Source organism: Pezoporus occidentalis, unplaced genomic scaffold (genome assembly GCF_034315485.1).
Source record: "Pezoporus occidentalis ecotype Australia unplaced genomic scaffold, CSIRO_AGI_Poc_V1 ctg19, whole genome shotgun sequence".
In the NCBI taxonomy this organism is placed as follows: domain Eukaryota; kingdom Metazoa; phylum Chordata; class Aves; order Psittaciformes; family Psittacidae; genus Pezoporus; species Pezoporus occidentalis.
This window is the reverse complement of record NW_026913748.1, coordinates 2,937,500-2,957,706: the sequence shown is the minus strand read 5'-3', so window position 1 is coordinate 2,957,706 and position 20,207 is coordinate 2,937,500. Positions and strand designations below refer to the sequence as shown.

The following is a 20,207-nucleotide window of genomic DNA, read 5'->3' as shown; positions in this document are numbered from 1 at the left end:
ATAAATTCAAAGTAGTATGTGTTGAAGAGGAAGTAATTTAATCTACTTCAATTTTATTGACACACAGTCTTAGATTGCAAAGTCAAGCAATATTGAAAGCTTGCTATTATAAAATGGCTTGTCATCTGAAATGCCTCGTGCAACATTGATTGCTGCTTTTTAAGAGTGTTCCTGAAGTAAGGAGAGCTTCGTGATTTCCTAAGAGATGCAAAGTCTGTCTGTAGGAAGTAGTGAATGATAGAAGAAAATACTCTTTGACATGTGTTTCCTTTACCTTATGATATGCTAGGCAGGCACTCAGTGAAATAGAATGCAAGTCACAAATCTGAAAAGAATCAGAAGAAATGTTTTAATTTCATGTCTGGTAAGTCATGCTTAAATTCATGGCTTCGTGTGTTGCTTAAGCAAACCAACCAACCAAAGCTTTAATATTTGTAGAGAACGTGTGTACTACCCGGAGATGAAAGTATCTGTTTTTAGGATCACTTGCAACAGTTTAGGGATGGATGTAAAGTTTAGCCCTTCTGCAGTACAGTTTCTTGCTTCTCTGCCTTTATTTATACTATTTTGTAACTTAAATTTCTAAGGGGGGGGGGGGGGGGGGTTTGGAGAGCAGCCAGCTGACAGTTTTGTCACTTGAACAGAAAATTTAAAGGTCCTGAGCTTTAATTCCCATATAGTGGCTACAGATATTTTTCTAGATGAGCATTTCTTGCAAGTCTGAAGTCTAAAGCTGTATTTTTCCACTTCTTTTTTTTTTCAATTAGTGGGTCTATTATTACCTTAACAATGATCAGTGCTCTTCTGAATGCAGTTTGGGAGCTGTCCCTCAAAAGGTTGAAAAATTATAGTGTGTGGAGGCTGCTGTTGACTAGGCACAGCAGGTTTGATCCAGTGTGGTTTAGTGATGGTATACTCTTGACGTAAATGAGTCCATTGTGTTCTACAAATGAGTACCCCTTGATTGTGTTGGAGGTGCGAGTGGGTGCTGGTAACTGATGTCTTTGCAAGTTAAATGGGATGCATTTGATGGAATGGCAACAGCTTTATAAAATGGGTAAATTCTGTTTAGCTTCCCTTGGAAACAAGATTTAATGCAGTGGAATTGTCTCCCATTTGTCTTACTAATGTGCTTCATTAAGAATGTATATTCTTAAATGCCGCTTTCTCCTGGAAAGTGGCTGATTTGGTTAAACATTCATCTTTCATACCTAAGATGGAAAAAGTAAATGTGGAGCTCATGTGTATATGTCTTACCATAAAACCTAACATGTTGGAAGGCAAAACTAGTTACTTGGCAAAAAGACAGCTTAGCTTATTTCTGTCCCAAAACACTGAATTCTGTGAGCACATTGCTGGCATTTTTAGTCTCGTATAGGTACAGGGATAGGGGAAGGTGTGATGTTTCAAGGTGTATGTGTTGAAGTAAGTAAATCAGTACTCTGAAGTGATAATTCAAAGTACATACTGCTTGGAATATTCTCAGTATTGTACCTAATACTCTGTTTAACTGTCTAGAATTTTTCTGAAGCTCTAAATTATATTACTCATACCGTGCATGCATGCACACATACCACTTGGCTAAAGTGAGCTGAACTGCAGTGCTAAGCTGAGGAAATATTGAACCAGCTGACTGTGAGAAGTATAACACTAGATACTCAGAGCTGTTCAGCCTCTCCACTTTCAAAGAACACCTTTGTGTTGATTTTTGAAGAGCTTCTCAGACTCTTCAGTCTCTTTATTGCTGTAAGATACTAGAAACTGTACTGATGTAAGTAAGGAAGTGTGTTTAACTTACTGAGACTATGCCAGTTTCTGCTCTGATGATAAAAAAGTGATGTAAGAGTTATTTAGGGATGTAGCCCTGAATTTCTTACTGAATTGGGAATGACCTGATTTACAGAAACAAATGGTACATTATGCATTGCTTAAATGTGTGTGGCTGCAGTACTAAATATCAGCAATTTGTTACGAATACTTATTTTCCATAGAAATAGTTTACATGATTAAAAGAAATGAGAAAAATGCTATAGTTACGTTTGATCTGTCTACGTAGTAAGACTCTGCTTAGAGAATTTTTGAAATCTGTAATAATTTTCATTTGTTTCCTTGGGACTTCACATTTGCAAAATTGCGCATGTGGTTTGGTGTTTTCCTGAATAACTACTTACCTGATGCAAGATGCACAAATAAATTACTACCTCTGGCATATTATTAAGCTACATACTGAACACATCTTACAGTCTGTATTGGCAGCTTCTCTACTATTCCTTAGTATTGTATAGCCATAATCTTTCATGCTTTTCTCATTTGAAAATTGTTTGCTGAATAAACTTTCAAATTGTTATAAAAACCTAAACCTTTTCTGATCTACAAATCTTAGGTATATAAGTAACTTTAAAAGAAAATCGTTAGCAATTACAGTTTAGGAACAGATCCTGCCAATTCAGTAGCATGAATTTCTAGGTGATAATTGTTATGACACATATTTAGATTCTTCATTATAAAAGGTGCATGGATGTGGGCAAAATGGGTTTGAAATAATACTAAGTATTCTTTGTTCCAGTAAAATGCAATTTTTTTTCAGTTTACAATCCCAAGGGTGCATTTTTTTCATAGGATCATCTAATGTTTGGGTTGGAAGGGACCTTAAAGCTCACGCAGTTCCAGCCCCCTGCCACAAACAGGGACACCTAAATCAGGTTGCTCCAATCCCCATCCAGCCTGGCCTTGAACACTGCCAGGGGTGGGGCAGCCACAGCTTCCTTGGGCAACCTGTGCCAGGGCCTTACCACCCTCAGAGGGAAGACTTCTTCCTAAAATCCAATTTGAATCTCCCCTCTTCCAGTTTAAAGCCATTCCCCCTTGTCCTGTCACTATATGTCCTTGTAAAAAGTCCCTTTCCAGATATCTTGTAGGCCCCTTTTAGGTACTGGAAGCTGCTCGAAGGTCTCCACTGAGCCTTCTCTTCTCCAGGCTGAACAAACCCAACTTTCTCAGCCTGTCTCCATAGCAGAGGTGCTCCAGTCCTCTAAATATCTTCGTGGACTTCTCTAGACTTGCTTGAGGAGGTCCATGTCCTTGTTACGTTGGGGGCCCTAGGGCTGAACACAGGACTGCTGATTTGATCTCAAGAGGAACTGACTCTGTCAAAAATGCTGATGTGTTTTGGTTAAAATGTTCTGAGGGAATCCTGTCAATGCTTTTGGTGGAATTGATAAACCCAGTTTGGTGCTCGCCTGCCCGCTGTGCTGGAGCTGTTGGCTCCTGGCACACATCCAGGGACTCAGCAGGATAGGGGACTGCACTGTGCTGTGGTTCCTGCTCCCCATGCTGCAGGGCCCTCCCTCCAGCTGGGATGAGTAGGAGGCTGTCCTGAAAATCCTGCTTCAGGGAGGCTGTCTGCTAGCAGGGAAAAAAAAAAAACTTGTTCTTTGTTTTGTTTTCTTTCTTAAGATTGAGTTGCTTTCCAAATCAGTTTGCCAGAGCAGGATTTTTTTGTTAGCTTTGCCATGATTTGTGTGTGAGAAGAGCATGAGGTGGGGGAAAAGAGAGGTTTTTAGAGGGAATGCTTTGCAGGGTGGGATTTCTGCTTTGTATCAGGTGCTGATAGGGTCTGAAGGAGGGTGCTGGAGGGACTGCATGCACAGATGGTGATAGACCGTACTGTACCAGTCTGAGAAAATGATTAATCAGTACTACAGGGATTTATTCTAGTATTTAGTTCTTTTAATTTAGCCTTATGTTTCTCTGCTCAGGAGTTCTGTAAGAAAACGTTCTAAATGTGATGCTGATTCAGGGTCCTGGTGATTTTTGGAAGTAATCAAAACAGTTCCCTAACTGTTTTTTGGGGGTTGTTTTTTGGGGGGGGTCTTGTTGCAAATGGCAATGAAGAGAATAAATGTTCTATCTATGTTTCTATTGCAAGTTGCATAAATATGGCTCAGACTTTAATTAAGGGGACTTGGAGAAGTGATACTGAGAAATGGCAAATTATAAGTGAGCAAGATGCTTAATGCATGTTTTTCATAGTCCTGTTGCACTTGCATTGCTGTAGGCAACCTTCACTGATACTTTCCAAGTTTTGAGAGCTGATTTTATTAATCTCATAGATGGAAGCCTATAAGTTCACAAATCTTTTTCATTTTCAGCAAAATTAAAAGAAAAAAAATCAGCTGAAGAGGCATTATTTAAACCATCATGAACCAATGTGATTCATTAGTAAAGCTGGAACTTCTAGGCTCCTGATGCAGATCTTTGCTTTGTGAGGTACTGGAGGGTGTTGTCGCTCTTTGTTGAGGAGCAGTGCTGGAGGAAGAAAATACCTTCCAGTGAGCACAAGGCTCCTTCTCTTTTTCTCTTCATCTCTTGTTTAATGTTAGTCATCATTCACTGCTTGGCTTTTCCTCCTTGTCCTGTTCCATTCCCTCACCCAAGTCTAGATTTTAATACCCTGGTTTCTTTTAGTCCTTACCGTCTTGAAGTTTTCTCTCCCCTCTGTGCTCAGTTCTAGCACTTCCCATAGGCACTCCCTTCCCTGTGGGGCTTCTTATCCAAAAAGAGCAATCTTTTCTCCTAATCACAGCATGAAAACTTCATATTCAGAATGTGATTGCTTCCCCAGCTCCCCGTGTGTGATAGGGAGTCATTGTATTGTTGCTTCCTGCCCTCTGCCTCATTTTCCTCTTCAGTCTGTATTCCCTCTGTCCTGCTTGCTTTTTTTCCCCACCAACCTGCTTATGGTGATGCCCTCTTCCAATATACACTTGCATTCCCTGGTCAGTACTTAAGTTTGTCCTGCTTCTTTCCTCCCATTTCTCTGTCGTGCTCAGCTGTTTTCCTGGCTCTTTTCATTTGCCTGCCCCTCCAAGGTCTGTCTGTTATCCTTCCAGTATCTGAATTTTTTCTTTGTGGATATCAGTGGTGAAGTAACTGATGTTGCTGGAAAGGTAGACCTGAAATGTCTGTGGGGGCTCTTACCTCAATCCAGCAGGAGCTGTACTTGAAGGAAAAATAGCCTTGAGCCAAAGAACACTTGTTTGCTCGATCGAAATCGCTCATTGGACCTGATGTGTGTGGGAGGTTGGAGCACAACTCTGAAGTCCCCAGAGATTTTACTAAAATTCTTAAATATTTTCTCTATTTGTAACTATGTATGTTGGAGGCAGGGAGAACTTGTCACCTGACACGGAGGGGACACCAGGTTCTCTTAGGGATCCTTGGCAGAATGATGATGGCAGTAAGTTGTAGTTACAATTAAAGCTTTATTTTCTTAACAGGATATTGTGATTAGTATAGCACAGAACTTCTGCCAATCAGAATTGGTGTTATACAATTTATAAGTGGAGTAATACAGAATTTATATTATAACTTATAATTTCTAATCAGCTGGACCAACTGCAGATCGAGCCAGATCTTTACTACATGATTTGCTGTATCAATGTAACAGTCGTATAATGAGTTGTTCCCTTAATCCTCAGAGGAAGGAGAGGATGATGGAGGCATCCCTGGCACTGCCTGGTCCTGAGTCTCACTGTCCAGGAGCAGGTTCGGTCCAAATTCCTGTCTTATGACTGATACCTGCTCAGTTTTATAGACAGTGCTCTGGGTGCTGTTAAGCTTCCCTGTTCTGTGGCAGGGCCACCGCTACCACCTGGTGGCCCTGGGTTCCTGGAACTTTTCAAGGGCAGCAAGGGATGGAATAGTCAGCCTGGCATCCAGGAACCTTGAGGCTAAGGGAGGGAAAGAAGAAATCTGTTTGGTATGTCTGTTTGGTTCACAAGACTTTTAGGTCCTGCTAATGAGGGGAAAGAGAATAAATACACGACCCACTCGGTCACAGAGAATGGCCGCTTGCCTCATAAAGTGATGCTGGTTATGCTAACTGCATTGCCAGGGGTCGGGAGCAGCAGGTACCAGTCACAGAAAGACCCTATGAAGAGTTGTTTTCAGTGTGAGCCAACCTAGTTTGGTAGAGACTTAACAGAGGACTGAGTTTTACAATGGAAAGTTGTTGATGACACTGAAAATAATAGATGCACCCAGCCTCCCTCTTAAAACTAGTGACAGATATTAATGACAGTTAAGGATGTTTTATGCTGGAGGAATGACCTACAAGTGAGTGAAAGCCACAGCGTTAACTTTTAGGATGGGAAGAAGTTACTTATGTTAATGAAAAGATGCAGTAAGAAGTAATGGCGTGGTTAAAACAAAGTCACTTAAGGCTCAATATGTAGACTGTAAAGCAGTATGCTATAGGAAGTTTAGAATTAGTAGCAATTCTGTTTTCTAGATGTTTATGTGTTGACCAGATGAAATGCACAAATATCCTGTAAGAAGTGCTTTCCTATTAATAGGAACAATATTGTGAAGCAAAATAATCCTTTAATTTGTCTCTTCTCAGAAGAGTATACGTTGGAGTTCTAGAAATGCAATATATAGCGTAACCTCAAGTGGTGTTCACAAAGCTGCTTGAAATAGAATGCTACTTCTCACTGTCACCCTTAAGTAGGACATAGGGCCCCTAAATACCCATGGAAAATGAAGTGCAAGGAGCAAAAACTAGGCTCCAATCCAAAGCCAGTTGAAGCTGATTAAGAGACTGCTTTTGGCCACCAAGGGCTCTGGTTTAGGCCACTAAAAAGCTAGAATAAAGTCTCAGATGTTCAGACAGACTTTTTTGGTTAATTAAGTCTGTGGGATTTTGTTTTGATTCATGTTTGAGGTGCTGTCCATGATTACAGCAGATGTCCCAGTGTGTATACCACCTAAAGCATTATGTATTTTCACTCTTGGGTTCTAGAAATAGTAAGTGGGTAATAACACCTTAACTACACTTAATCACCAGATTATGTATTGTTCTGGTTTTATGGCTTGATGCTATACACTGTTAAGTCACAGATATACCTAGAGAATGATACATTTATTCCTATAAGATATGCCTACAGGTATAATAAAGGCAAGGAAAATACCTTTACTTTTCAAACTCTGCAGTTCTTTGGCTGGTTTCAGTGTGCTTCTCCATTCTTCCCATGTTGCTAGATGTTTAAACTTTTCAAACAATGAAACAGAAGAAAGGAATATGTTTCCCCAACAGGAAGTGTCTGTGGAGTTGCAAATATAAGTTAAAGTGAGAGGTGATGGTCTGCCTGACTCAGATGATTGTTTTACTTGTTTGCATGCTTATCTTCTCTTTTAGAAATATAAAATAAAATGTTTACATTTTATCCTAATGTTTTTTTGAGTGCAGTCCAAGTTAGTTCTTTCATTTTAATTCCTTGGCATGTTTCCTCGCTTAATTTTACAGCTTGGCCTGAACATTTATAGAAGTATGTAGCTGTTAGCTATCTGCATGCTGTGTCTCCACTTTCTTCAAGTTGAGAAGAGTTGGAAAGTCACTTTTGGAGTTGGATCAAGATTTCATGCTAGATGTTAGTGGAAATGTAAAGCTTGTTTTCTTTCTAGCTGAGCTAAATTGCTTATATACTATTCGCCAATAAAACTGTCCACAGTAGAAAAAGATTTTTAAAAACTCTTGCCTAGCCTTCTGTAAAGAATCATGAAAAGTGGGGCTTAGCACTTGGAGGTCAAAATGTTTGTGTCAGTATGGGGGAATAAATTGGAACTTGTTTTAATTAATTTCTTTTCTCTTTGACATCTAGGTTCCAGCAAGATGTGGAGTGACAGTCCGAGACAGCCTAAAGAAAGCTCTGATGATGAGAGGTCTTATTCCAGAGTGCTGTGCTGTTTACAGAATACAAGATGGGTATGGTTTGTGGGTGATGGTTTTTGCTCATAGAATCTCTTTTGGAGATACCCAGTATGTCTGATTTTATCCAACACCGTGGAAGTTGTTTTCAGAGTTCAGAATAATAGGATACCTCGCGCTAAAACAACTTGTGCCTTGAAGATATATCTAAAAAGAATGGCAGGCTCCTAGAAGAAAGATTGAATAATTTCAAGAATGGGCATGATATAGAGTAATATGAGTTTAGACTGCTGGCTGATTTATTAATCAAACTCATGCTAGCCAAACAAGCATTAAATTGTTTTTCTTAACTTTTTGAATGTATTTGACTTGGTTATAGTGCATTCTTAGCTAAAGATAGAGTTCCTGTGGGGAAAAAAAAGTAGTTTCCAGCCCTAAAAAAGCTTGTAGATTATCTTAATGCTCAAAGTTAGCCATCTCTTTGAAACTCTTGTGGAACAGGTGTTTTCACAAGCACTTTATTTGACAAGAATGTTACCAGTCGCCTCGGAACCAAGGCATCAGCCACTACTGGAGCTGACTGGAAAAACTGCATTTCTTTCATGCAGTTTGTCCAGGGAAGGTGTGCTTTCTTCAGTGTATGCTGAGCTTAATGTCCTGCTTTTAAAGTTTCCTGCCATTAGAGACTGGGTAGTAAACCCCTACAACTTTCTACCCTTTTACCTAATTCATATTGTGGGCCATTGCAGGCCTCCTGCACTGGTGCTAACAAAAAAGGCATTATTATTATTAATATTATTATGATTATTATACATAAAAGGCTTATTTACATTTTAGAGAGAAGAAGCCAATTGGCTGGGACACTGACATTTCCTGGCTCACAGGGGAGGAGTTGCATGTGGAAGTCTTGGAGAATGTGCCACTCACAACACACAATTTTGTATGTACTGGTTTTGAGATGTTGAGTAGGGTTAAATCAACTTTGTACTTTCAAATTCGAATTAACAGCTTTGAATAATATTTCGTGTCTGTGGAATGTGGTAGGAGTTGCAAAAGAAGTTTTGAATCACGATAAGTGAATTAGATAAAATTGTAACTGAAGTGATGTTAGAGTACTTCATCACCCTTAAAACTTTCACGTTTGGATGGAATACACCCTCTAAAATCTATAAACGTAGGGGCTTTAAATCAGCACTGCATTGCAGAGCTGTAATAATAATCTACTATTTTTGTATTGCTGTATCTATAAAATGTATTCTGGGCCTCCCTGCTGGCTCTGCAGCAGCAATTAACTAATGAACTAACTATTCCCAGAGCAGTGCTGACATCATCAGTGATGCTAGTGCACAAATATGTTTTGACCTGATAAGGCACCAAGTAAATGAAACCTGCTAAACAGAATCCATCTGAATTATTACAGCTACATACAAAATCCTGGAAATAATGTTTGTCACATTGACAAGAAAGACCTTTTATTTAAGTTAAAACCAGAGATTGTGTTTGCAAGCTGCTTAAACCATTTTACTCAAAGAAGCTAGTTTGGCTATGGCTAGTTAGATGAAACTGTAGTAGGCTTAACATTTTTTTGATATCCTTCTGAAATTTTCTTTACCTACATGTAGTAATACAACTAGAATGTGGTTTTATACCAAGTATTGCTAAATTTGAAAATGAAACTAAATCAATTCCCCCCCTATAACATGGGGATAATGTATGTTCACCCTTTTGTGATTTTAAATGTTTTAAGTTTCAGTAATCAAAATTACAACTATATATGTAACCATATATAGAAGCCGTATATACAAGTCATGTATATTTCCAGTCCTGTGAATATTGGATAGAAATGTCATTTGGCTCCTGGAAAAATTAGAAGATAATATTTCAGCAGCTCTTGTTTTTATAGGTTGTATCCAGCTAAATTCTGAATGTTTGTCTTTAGCATGGTAATAGTGCAGTGTTCTGTTTCAGATTTGTTGCTCATTTTCTCACTGATAATGAAGTGAAGCATTATGTCTAATAAATAGTTGAAAGAAAAATTTAATGCATGAAGACTATTTGAAAAAGAGGCAGACCTTTTATGTAAATCTGTTTGATACATTAGACTGTAGCTCCAGTGTAAAGAGGCTTGTAAGTGTATTAGAGGGAGGTAAGAGCAAATAGCATGTGATAGGCTTAAAAAGGACTCTAATTATGATTATTTTTGACAATATAGGTACGAAAAACATTCTTCACGTTAGCATTTTGCGACTTTTGTCGAAAGCTGCTTTTCCAGGGATTCCGATGCCAGACATGTGGCTACAAATTTCACCAGCGCTGTAGTACAGAAGTGCCACTGATGTGTGTTAATTATGACCAACTTGAGTAAGTAATCACAACTGATTTTAAAAGTTGAGTCTCTTATTAAGCTTACAGCTGTCAGTGTTTTAGGTCTATAATTCAGAAGTCAGAGGAGGTGCTTGAAAAAAACACAGGAGTTGAATTGTTCTGTTGAGGCTGCGTAATTCATGTTCTTTCTTTGCAAACTCAGACAAGCAGTTTGTATTTTTTGCTGGACTATGAAATGCTTTCTTTGAAGCATGAATGGACTGGCTGAGCATTTGACTATATCAGACAGACTTCTCATTGTTTGCAGTTGTTGTTCTTAATCAAAACTGGTTCTTTATTATGTGATGGCTAGAGCCCTGTTTAAATGTTTAGATGTGGGTTTAGATGCAGGTTTATTCTCTTCACAGGAAAAAAATGTGAAGAAACACTAGTTTAATATGGTAAAATTACAGTTAGTTTTACAGTGATTTAAAATAATCCATTAGTGAGTTTGATGCCTAGATCCCAAACGGTTGTGTGTTCTTGAATTTAATTATTGATAATTTAATGTAGGTTAAGGATCTGGTGTAAACTGGCTTTGTGCTCTATTTGATTGGTTTCAGCAGAGGCTATGAAGTCTTTTAACTAGACTTTCATATAAAGAATCATTTCAAATTCTAGGTTTTCCCCCAAAAGTAAATTTAAATTCTGCCTGTGTATTTATTTATACCTGTTTTGGCATCTCTAGAATTTATGCTCGGGGCTTGTGGATAAGGTAGTTTTATCCATTTGACATCTGTTTTTTGGCAACAGTGCAAATGTAAGTTCATGTACTCCAAAAACCAGTTATAAATTGTGCATTCTTGAGGAACCAGATGTTTGCAGTTTCAACTAAAACATTAAAAAATTACTTTCCACAAAGGTATGTTTAAGGCATGATCATTTGATCCTTTGTCAATTAAATAATATTTTTATTAACAAATCTTGTAGATCCATGTGTTAGCATAGTCTTCATTTCAAAATACAGAATATGATCAGTGACAAGGTTTGTTTTAATCTTTGAGTGTATTGTGAAGCTGCTGGGTTTTGCACAAGGTTAGGTTGTTTTTATTTTGTTCTTGCCTCACAGTTTGCTGTTTGTCTCCAAGTTCTTTGAACATCACCCCATACCACAGGAGGAGCCCTCCTTAGGAGAGACCACCCCAGCATCTGGATCATACCCCTCAGCACCCCCCTCAGATTCTGTTGGGTATGACCTTATTCCTGCTGTTTAATGATGTAATGTTTCAGTACTGTATGCTTAGAAACACTCAAAATACTTCTTTGCAACTCTCTCTCCATTTTTGTAATCTGGCTTGTCATGTATACCTATGCTTACCTTCAGAGAAGTGAATAATTTCATTTGCATGAATTATATGAATTAGTAATGATCCAAAGTTAAACATATGCATAAGTGTCTGTAGAATTGGGGTCTTACCTGTTAAACTGATTTCCTGGTCTAAACTGGAAAGATTTTTATACTTAAAATTAATACTAACTGAACCTGTATCCTCACAAATTCTTTCAGTTTGTGTTACCAAACTACAGTTTATACGCCTTGAAGTGACATACCTCTGTTTCAGAATAAGCCACTCCATTATAAGATCAGTGTAAACAGATGCCAGTTCCAGGTTCATGATACTGCTTTAGTTGCTTTTGTACGTGCACACTGCTTTACTATCCTTCAGACAAGCTGTCTTCCTCTTATTTAGATGTTGGGATATACCAATAGCATCTGCAGATCCAGGTTTTGTAAAATTAGTTTTCTAAATCTGACCACAGCCCCCATCCTCTGTATTGCCAACAAAGATTCTCTACCCTCTCTGTGAAAAGATAAGTGATCATATTGAGATTATGTTCCCAGTAGTTAAGACATCACTGTAACTACCCAGCACTTAATAGTTGAACAAATCTTCAGGAACTGGTAACTCAAGGATGTGCGTCAAAGTAAAAAAAAAAACTGATGCAGATTTATTAAGAGCACCAAATACAAAAGCCTTCAGAGGAATGTTTCTGTGACATGTGTGCTGCATGGAGATGAACTGAACTTGGCAGATGCTCTCTTGGAGTAGTGAGCATTGTGCCTAGACTAAAGCAGAAACACAGCTGGAAGCTGCAGACACCTATGGACTCTTAACTGGAAGAGAAATTCCCTGGACAGCCAAGGCTATTTTGTGAAAGATCAAATACAGTGCCTCCCAGGAAAACAGATTGACAGTCCTGCAGAGGAAACCTCATTTGGTAAGTACAAAGAAAGATATTTTTCTTATTTGTAGTATTTTGTGCAGATGCAAGTAAATTTTAAAGTGCCTTTTCCAGGTAGTGGATGTTGCCTTTATGTCCTGTGGATTTTGCTACAGCAGTTTGTGGACAAGGCAGCTGCTGTTCTCTAAGCAGCATGGTAAAGCTGAAACTGCAACCATGCTACAACTAATCTGTGAAGAAGCTTGTTCATACCAGCTGTGTTATGTGGATGCCAAAGGCACTATATAGCCCTGTCCTGATGCTGGGATATGCTAAATTTTCCAACTTTTTAATTGCTTCTGTGTCACATTTATGTTTTATTAGCAGTTTATGCAGATAGAACAGGATAGATAATCTTAATTGAGACATGCACTATGAGAAGGCTTTTCACTCTTTTGTGAAGTAAAAAGGGAAAGGAGAAACTGAGACCAAAGCTGGTTGATGCCTTAAGGTTTTTAACTTCATGTATATAAAAATATTTGAACATACTTATCAGTTGAAGTTAAGGAGTTTTTCCTAAGTGTAGATGATTTGTGGTTGCAGGAGCTGTAAAAGGTTTTCAGCTTTCTCCTTTTTGCTTTTTTTGCCTTGCTGTGCACTTCATTGTTAAACGACAACAAAAAGGCATACATTGTGTCTTCAAAATTTGGTTTATTTTGAAAATGGTTTATGATTATCAGCTGGTGTTCATAAGTAGTATGCTTGTTAGTCATGCAGTTTTCCCCAGGCATCTGTGTTTGTAGCATTTTTTTCCCAGAAGCAGCTTTTGTATGAGCGTATAGCACTGTCTGTACCTTTCTACAGTTATCATTTTGCCTTTCTTTAATAATACTTCTCTGCTTTTTAAATTTGTTATTGTGGAAATACTAATTTCTCTGAATTTTTTAGTTTAAAAATATGCTGGCCTTTTCTAGAAAAATATACCTGAGCATGGTTTTGTTAAAGGGTATTGCTACAATATGGAACAAGAACCCAGTATAGAGTAAAGTCTGATGTTTGAACTTACTTTGTAATTTAAGAGATTATCTTGTAATTTAAGAGAGTGTAAGGGATTGAAAATTTGACAGCTGGGCAATGGGATTGAAAATATAAGTAACCTAGTGCTTTATTAACACTTACTAATTTAATAATTATTCCTTTGATTTCTCTGTTCTCCTAGCACCTTGCATGGCACAGCCCGCAGAGGAAGGGATGTTACTAATCGTTTGGTAAACCTGAGGAAAGAGAAGGCAAACATCCTTCTTCATCTTTAGCCTTGTGAAGGGATTCCAGCGGCAGGCAAAGTGCCCAAAGAAAGGAAGAGTTTGTGTTGCAAGACAAGCTCAAGAGCAAAGGCCTGTGAGATATGCTGAGAAATTGTCAAGGGATCAAATGGAGAAGTTGGAAAGAGAAAGGGACATAAAGGAAAAGACCACTGGACATGATGCAAAAGCTGCTAAGCATGGAGAACTTTGTTTCGCTTTGCTCATGTGTAGCATCCTAAAGCAATCCAGTCCTGTAGCTTTTCATTCTTCTGTCAGCTGTAGGCAGTCCCTGCAGATGTTACACCGCAAGAGAAGGGAGCACATATGGTCCCACTTGCACAGTTCTGAACTCCTTAGAAAAATGTGTCCAGCCTCCACATTAGGTCTTTTGTCCCATTTTAGTTTTTCCAGTTTGCACTCTCCTGTTGTGCCAAAGCAGTCAGTTACAATCTGCACTTAACTGAAAAGAATTACTGCAAGTGTAGGTCTCCCTAATAGCCATTTGTAATAAAATTGAAGTGTGCAAACTGTATATAATACATTGTATTCATTTCATTCATTGCACTATCATGAAGCTTCTTCTACGTTTTTGCTCGTAAAATATGAGCACAGAATTTCTGTGAACCCAGTTCTGTGGATCTTACAGATACATGAAAAGGTGAGAGATTAGCTATCCAAAACTTTCCAGAGCTGTCTTTTTCAACTAATGTCTATTCTCTCAGATGTTCTGGTGTTGGGCAAAACTCAGCAAACTCATGAGGCAGATACTATGGCAGGGTACGTAACTTGTGGAGTGGGTGGTAAGGGGGTGCATGGTCAGGCTTTGGGTAGCACAGAGGCAGGTTGAACTTCATAGGAGCTGAAAGCATCTGCTTTGCTTGAGGCCGAGCACTGCTGGTAAGCAGGTTGGCAACATCTTGGCTCTTTGAAAAACAACATTTCTCAACTTGCTTACTCTCCTAAATGTGAGGAAAAAAGGGGGACTGTCTGGTGCACCATTCTTGGAAGCTTGCCAGTCCTTGCCTTAGAGCAGGCTCCAGCCTGTGATTAAACACCTCTGCTTTCCTTTCTGTCTTCTAAATGTTCGCTGATCGTTCTGCCTGGGCTGAAGACATTTAAATGTCTAGAAAAGCTTCTGAAAAGCCAAGGAAACAAAGGCGCAGTCTTAAAATATTATATTTAGTACTACATCGCCATTTAGATCCACATGTGTTAAGGTGAACAAAAGCTTTGTGGTTTCATGCATAAAACAATGAGCTTTTCACCTAAAAATTTTGTTATCCAATTTGATACTCATTCCTAATGAGCAGAAGAGGCCTGGTATTAGAATCTTGTAGAAAAATCATCTTTCATCAGGTGGGGAATACCTCATGTTCCCCATAATCTTATTTACAAAAACACCCTAGTGAACTGAAACCTGATTTGGAGAACTAACGAGAGCTCCGAGGTTCTTTTCCTAGCCCCTTAGCATTGCTAAGCTTTGATCTGGGCCCAAAGGCCAGTATAAATGCACACCACTGTGATAATCTTGGCAGTTGTTTTTCACCTACAGGCCAACATGGATGAAAACAAGTTACCATAGTATAAAAAAAAGTACTGATCCATATGAAGTTATGACTGTTTCAGATCCGTGCCATGATGCTTTTAGATGGATTTCACAGGATGTTTCACAGGATCTTCTCTAGCCTGTAGTTACAAACTTGTACTGCTATTCTTTTCTCCAAATCAACAGTTGGTTTAGGGTTAATGGCTGTAGAGGTGGGGAAAGATAAAAAATTACTTCATTTTCTGGCAATATCCATGGAATACCACAGTAATTAAATTAGAATGTGTTTGACCTCCAAAATTTGCAGTTTACTGGCTTGCGCGAGTAGCTGAAATACTAAGATACCTTAGGAGTCCTTAGAAACTGCTTGACAATGGAGGTGTGCTGTGTTGTGCATCAGCAACAGCAACAAAAACCAAAGCAAATAATATTCTGGTGTAAACAAGAAAAAAAAGCCAAAACCACTTGGTATGCATTTTCACTTGCAGTAGGTTTGACATGGGTACAAGTAAGCAGTCTACGAGGTGAATAGTATGTACTGCACTGAGCCCTGTGTCTGAACTGAGATGTACTTGTTCAGGCCAGGAGGGCCTGAACAGACAGTAGTAGAGATGCTGTCATTTTAAAAGAGAAGTGGCACACACCTTATAACTGAAACTGGGGGAATGTGCATGTTCAGTGTATTTGCCTAACTACAGCAAAATAGAAATCCAAGCAAATGTCCTGAAGCCAAACCTATTTTAAGAAAAATCTTTCCTGAGTAGACCAGCTCTATATTAAAATTTTCTTTTGTCTTTGTAAAGTGAACTAACTTATATCATTGCAAATTCTGAGATCCAGTGGAGGTACTGTATATGATTATATAAAATTATTTGTTTATATATAATGTAGCATGTGTGGGCACTTTCCTGAGTTACCTTCCTCTTCTCTGTGGACCCAGTTTTGTAGAATAGTAAATCTGTGGGCGCCTTGGCAATTGCTGTGGTCAACAAAGACAATTGCCAAAATTGACAAGATCTATGTCTGTCTGCAATTACTCTTGTCTCCTGACAAAACCTTTCTGTTTTGATAAAAAGGGAACAATGTGCTTATCCCAAGTCCATGGTCCAAAGCATGTTCTGTCATACTGCCAGGAAAGGTTATAACACGTTAAATTGAAATTTGATAGCTCTTATCAGCTTGTTGTGTTGGAAGCTGAGAATTGTTTGTTAAAGGAATTCCCATATCTAAGAGGCTCAAAGTAAGTGTGCAAGATGAGGTGGAATAACCTCTGTAATATGTCTGTGTATTGACCTTTATAGAAGGTCTCCTCTAGCTAGCATTTGCCTGTTAACTGCTCAGAAGGGCCACAGGAGCACCAGGAACTCAGATCCTGGTATTTAAACTGCTGCTTCTTTAAGCCCCAGCTTGTTACAACTGTAAGCAGTTCTTTGCAGGAGTTATGTTCTAGTCCTGTTGATTCTTAGTTTTTATTTCTGGCAGAGGCTGGTGGTAATTGCTCCTCAAGCTTGTGATCTCAGTAGGTCATCTTGGCCAGCAAGCTGCTGTTGTGTTTCTCTTCACTAGTTACCTTTTTCAAGCAAAATCCCCACTTAGCAAAAATAGCTTACCTTTCTTAAGTGTCCCAAGGACACCCATTAATGAAATTCTGATTGTATATAGCTGGAGTAGATGGCTAACTGTTTATGAGGTTCCCATCTCTGGATTCTTTGTTGTCTAAAGCCCAGAGATACTCCAAAAGGGGTCTTTGTCAGCCTGTAATTGTTTTTGAAAGATCTGCACTTCCCCCAGTTAGAATTTAATGAGTAGAAAAAGATATTCAAATTGGTTTTAGATGTGGTGTGACATAGCATGCTGTCTGCTAGCAACATGATGGGCATGATGACCTGTAAGCAGAAATACAGAACTATTTGTAGATTCCCTTAGCGGATGACCATTTATGACTCAAAGGAGGATGTAACTGAAACAGTAGTTCTGCAATTTGGTTTTCTCTCCCTTGGCTTACTTGTAATCACAGAAAATCTGATTGCTTCTATTCTCATAGTGTGGCAGAGCTCAAATGCTGTATTGTGGTCACTCCTAGTGCAATGGTCTGATGTCTGTGGTTACATATTGCCCTTCATTCCATTCTTACTGAGAATTCTCATGAAGTTTGAGCAGGCGTTAGCTATCACAGTGACAGTACTGGCCTGGCTGAGACATTTTTAAGCTTTAAATCTTTCTGTGCAGCACCTGACATGCCTGCCTTTGCATGTAAATGCAGTGCATTAGAACGTCAACCAAGTGCTGCACTTGTATCTGTGCAGTGTCCCATCTCCTTAGGTGGATTCCAGATGCATGATTTCCTACAAAAATGTCCAGGAGTTCAAAAATTCCTTATCTACAGTAGAAAATTACCCAAAGACACTTGTTAGCAGTGGATGAAAGCTTATGTATATGTACATCACCTGCATTTAAAAACGTCTCTGAAATTCTGAGCATCTTCTGAAATGCTGGGCTGTTTAAGGTCTTTTCTCAGAGATGTGTCTATCGGCAGTTTTAGCTCATTGCTTCCCCGTGTCTTCCCAATGTTTATATTGTCATGTAACAATAGGTAATATTTTATTTTTAAGTTTAGCAGGGACAACCCCCCCTTCCTGTGCCCCACTTAAAACATAATTTAAGTATTTTATTATGAGAGTTACTATATTGTTACTTGAATTTGCAAGCGCTCTGTTTTGCTGTTCTCAATTGTGAGGCTTTTGGCCAGGAAGGAAAAGATGACAGGCACTTAGGATACAGATAGCACTGAGTTCTGGGACCAGTGCCAATCTGTAAACTCCTCAATGAAAGGTAGGGTAATAGTCTTTAAGGCAGACCTGTTTCTGAGAAAATATGAAGAGAGACTGTTGAAAATGTTAGATGCCCTCTTTGGAGGGGCCAAGGAGTGTTCATTTACAGGAGGCGGCACCAGGACCTGTTGCTGCTGTATGCTGCTCTGTGGCTTATTTCTGAAGCTTCTCCCTGTGGGCATAGCCTTTGTGCGCATGGTAACTAACCCATGAGTAATTGAGTACCTGGAGGATGCCACTCCTCTCTCACAAGTTGTGTTTTCTGTCAGTTCTAAAAACCTTGTCAAGTATCATGTATGTTTTAACATAAAGTTTTCACTGCCAAAGGTGGCAAATGTTTCTGATTGACCTTTTGCCTTAAATCTGTTAAATTAGACTTACTAGTGTCTGCCCTTGACTTGAGTAAGAGCTAAATGCTGATATATTGTACTTTGACAGAACAAGTGGATAACCAAAGAAATTATATTCATACAAATGAAAAAGCAAGAGTTTAGATGTTTGTCTTTTAAATATACGATTCATGATACCATAAATTAAAGACTTTATGACCAGCAGCATTTACATTTCTTCAGAAAGGTTGTCTGTATAGTCTGAATGCTAATTTTTCAAGGCAAAACTATTCTGTTGCCTGACTGTAGCACTAAATGACATTTGAAATTTTGCACCAAAGTTATATTAAGGGGTTGAGGTTAAGGGGTGATCTGTTTATTTTTAGTATCAATAATTTGTGTTACACTGGCCATAATATTAATCAGTTATTTTCAGTAACCAGTATGTAATTCTCAGTCTTTCTTCATTGAACAATGATCTCATCCGTACAATTTGTGACATCTTCTGACAGTAATACTGATGTGAGATGTTAAGTGCTTTTAGTTCTCAGTAGGTTGCCATTAAAGAGTTAACTTCATTAAGTCTCAAGTGAGGAAACTGCAGAGTATCTTGCTTTCTGCAGTGCATGTTGGGCTACATGCATTTTTCAGATCAGGATTTATTATTCATTTGGTATGGCATGGTAGTGGGTTTTCATTTTGTTTTAACTCTGAACACATCTGACTAATTAGGTAGTTTTTTTAGAGAGTTGTTGCAAGATTGTTCATTATAAATTGTTTTATGTAGGTCTTTAGATCAGAGTTTTTTTTAATGTATGTATTATAATAGTTGAAAAGGACTTACCACACCCACTATGCAGTATTTGAAGCCATTTGTAGACCTAAATCCTCTTTTTCCTTGACTTTGTTTCTCAGACCACCAATTCTCCCTAGTCCTTCTCCTTCAAAATCCATTCCAATCCCACAGCCCCTCCGACCAGCAGATGAAGACCATCGGAATCAATTTGGGCAACGTGACCGATCCTCTTCAGCTCCCAATGTTCACATCAATACAATCGAGCCAGTCAATATTGATGTAAGTATTGATAATGGTTGAATAGGAATAGTAGATTTGATGTTTCCCTTATGACTACCAGTGTGTGAAATTTACCATGTGTACATTAAGCTAATCCTTAGCAGTCTGTCAGAATCTAATAGATCCCATGTAAGATATTTTTGCCATTGAGAGCTGTAAGAACCCAAATAACTCATCCTCCAGGAGCAGAAACTGCCTTCTGACAGTCCTGTCCTTTCATTCAAAGAAGCATTCTGTCACAAACCACTGCTAATTTTTGTCATTAGTCCCAAGGCTCATGCTGCTAGCTGTACCCTAGTGTTAAGAGTATGAAAGCCAGTAACCACTCTTGCAAACCATTCTGTATGTTAGGCATATTTCTTTATACACAGAATAAGGATTTTTATTATTTGTAGTTCAGTAATATTTCTGGCATTGAAGAATATTAAATCATTGCAGCAGGCTGAGTTCAAATTTACAGAATGTTCCTTAGTCTTTCAAAAGCTCAGTATATATTGTTCTGAGAGTTCTTTTGGAGTGTTCAGAAGCTGTTACAATTAATTTATTTTCTGCATTTTTGAAATTTCTGGACAATGAATCATAAATTATACTAATGGTTGATATTAGGTATAAGGCCAGCTTAGACCTTTCAAAATGTTGGTCACAACAACCTCTCTTTAATTTTGCCACTGTATATAGCTCGTATGCGCCTTAAGCCTATTCTCTAGAAATTAGTCATTTGTCAGGTGAGCAGTCTTGAAGTCTGCCTGGACACTGAGGCCCAAAATGTTTTGCATGTGAGCTGAGTGATAAGTGAAATGCTAGTTGAGTGTTAAGAATGTGGTCGCGTAGACATTTGTATATGGTATATGGCAGTGGTGCATCTGAGAGGCAGGACCAGTGCTTTC

General features: G+C 38.6%; 1 protein-coding gene across 4 annotated transcripts in view; it reads left to right on the top strand.

Moving 5' to 3' along the window:
• BRAF (B-Raf proto-oncogene, serine/threonine kinase) overlaps positions 1–20,207 on the top strand; it is a 78,973-nt gene that overhangs the window by 35,771 nt on the left and 22,995 nt on the right. For all 4 annotated transcript variants that reach the window (XR_009964355.1, XR_009964356.1, XM_062616450.1 and 1 more), the window contains exons 4-8: positions 7,662–7,765; positions 8,546–8,648; positions 9,921–10,069; positions 11,142–11,261; positions 19,161–19,320. Coding sequence is in view for 2 of the 4 variants with exons in the window: in XM_062616450.1 (XP_062472434.1) it covers positions 7,662–7,765; positions 8,546–8,648; positions 9,921–10,069; positions 11,142–11,261; positions 19,161–19,320 (636 nt within the window). In the remaining 2 variants the exon portion in view is untranslated. The remainder of the gene's footprint in view (positions 1–7,661; positions 7,766–8,545; positions 8,649–9,920; positions 10,070–11,141; positions 11,262–19,160; positions 19,321–20,207) is intronic.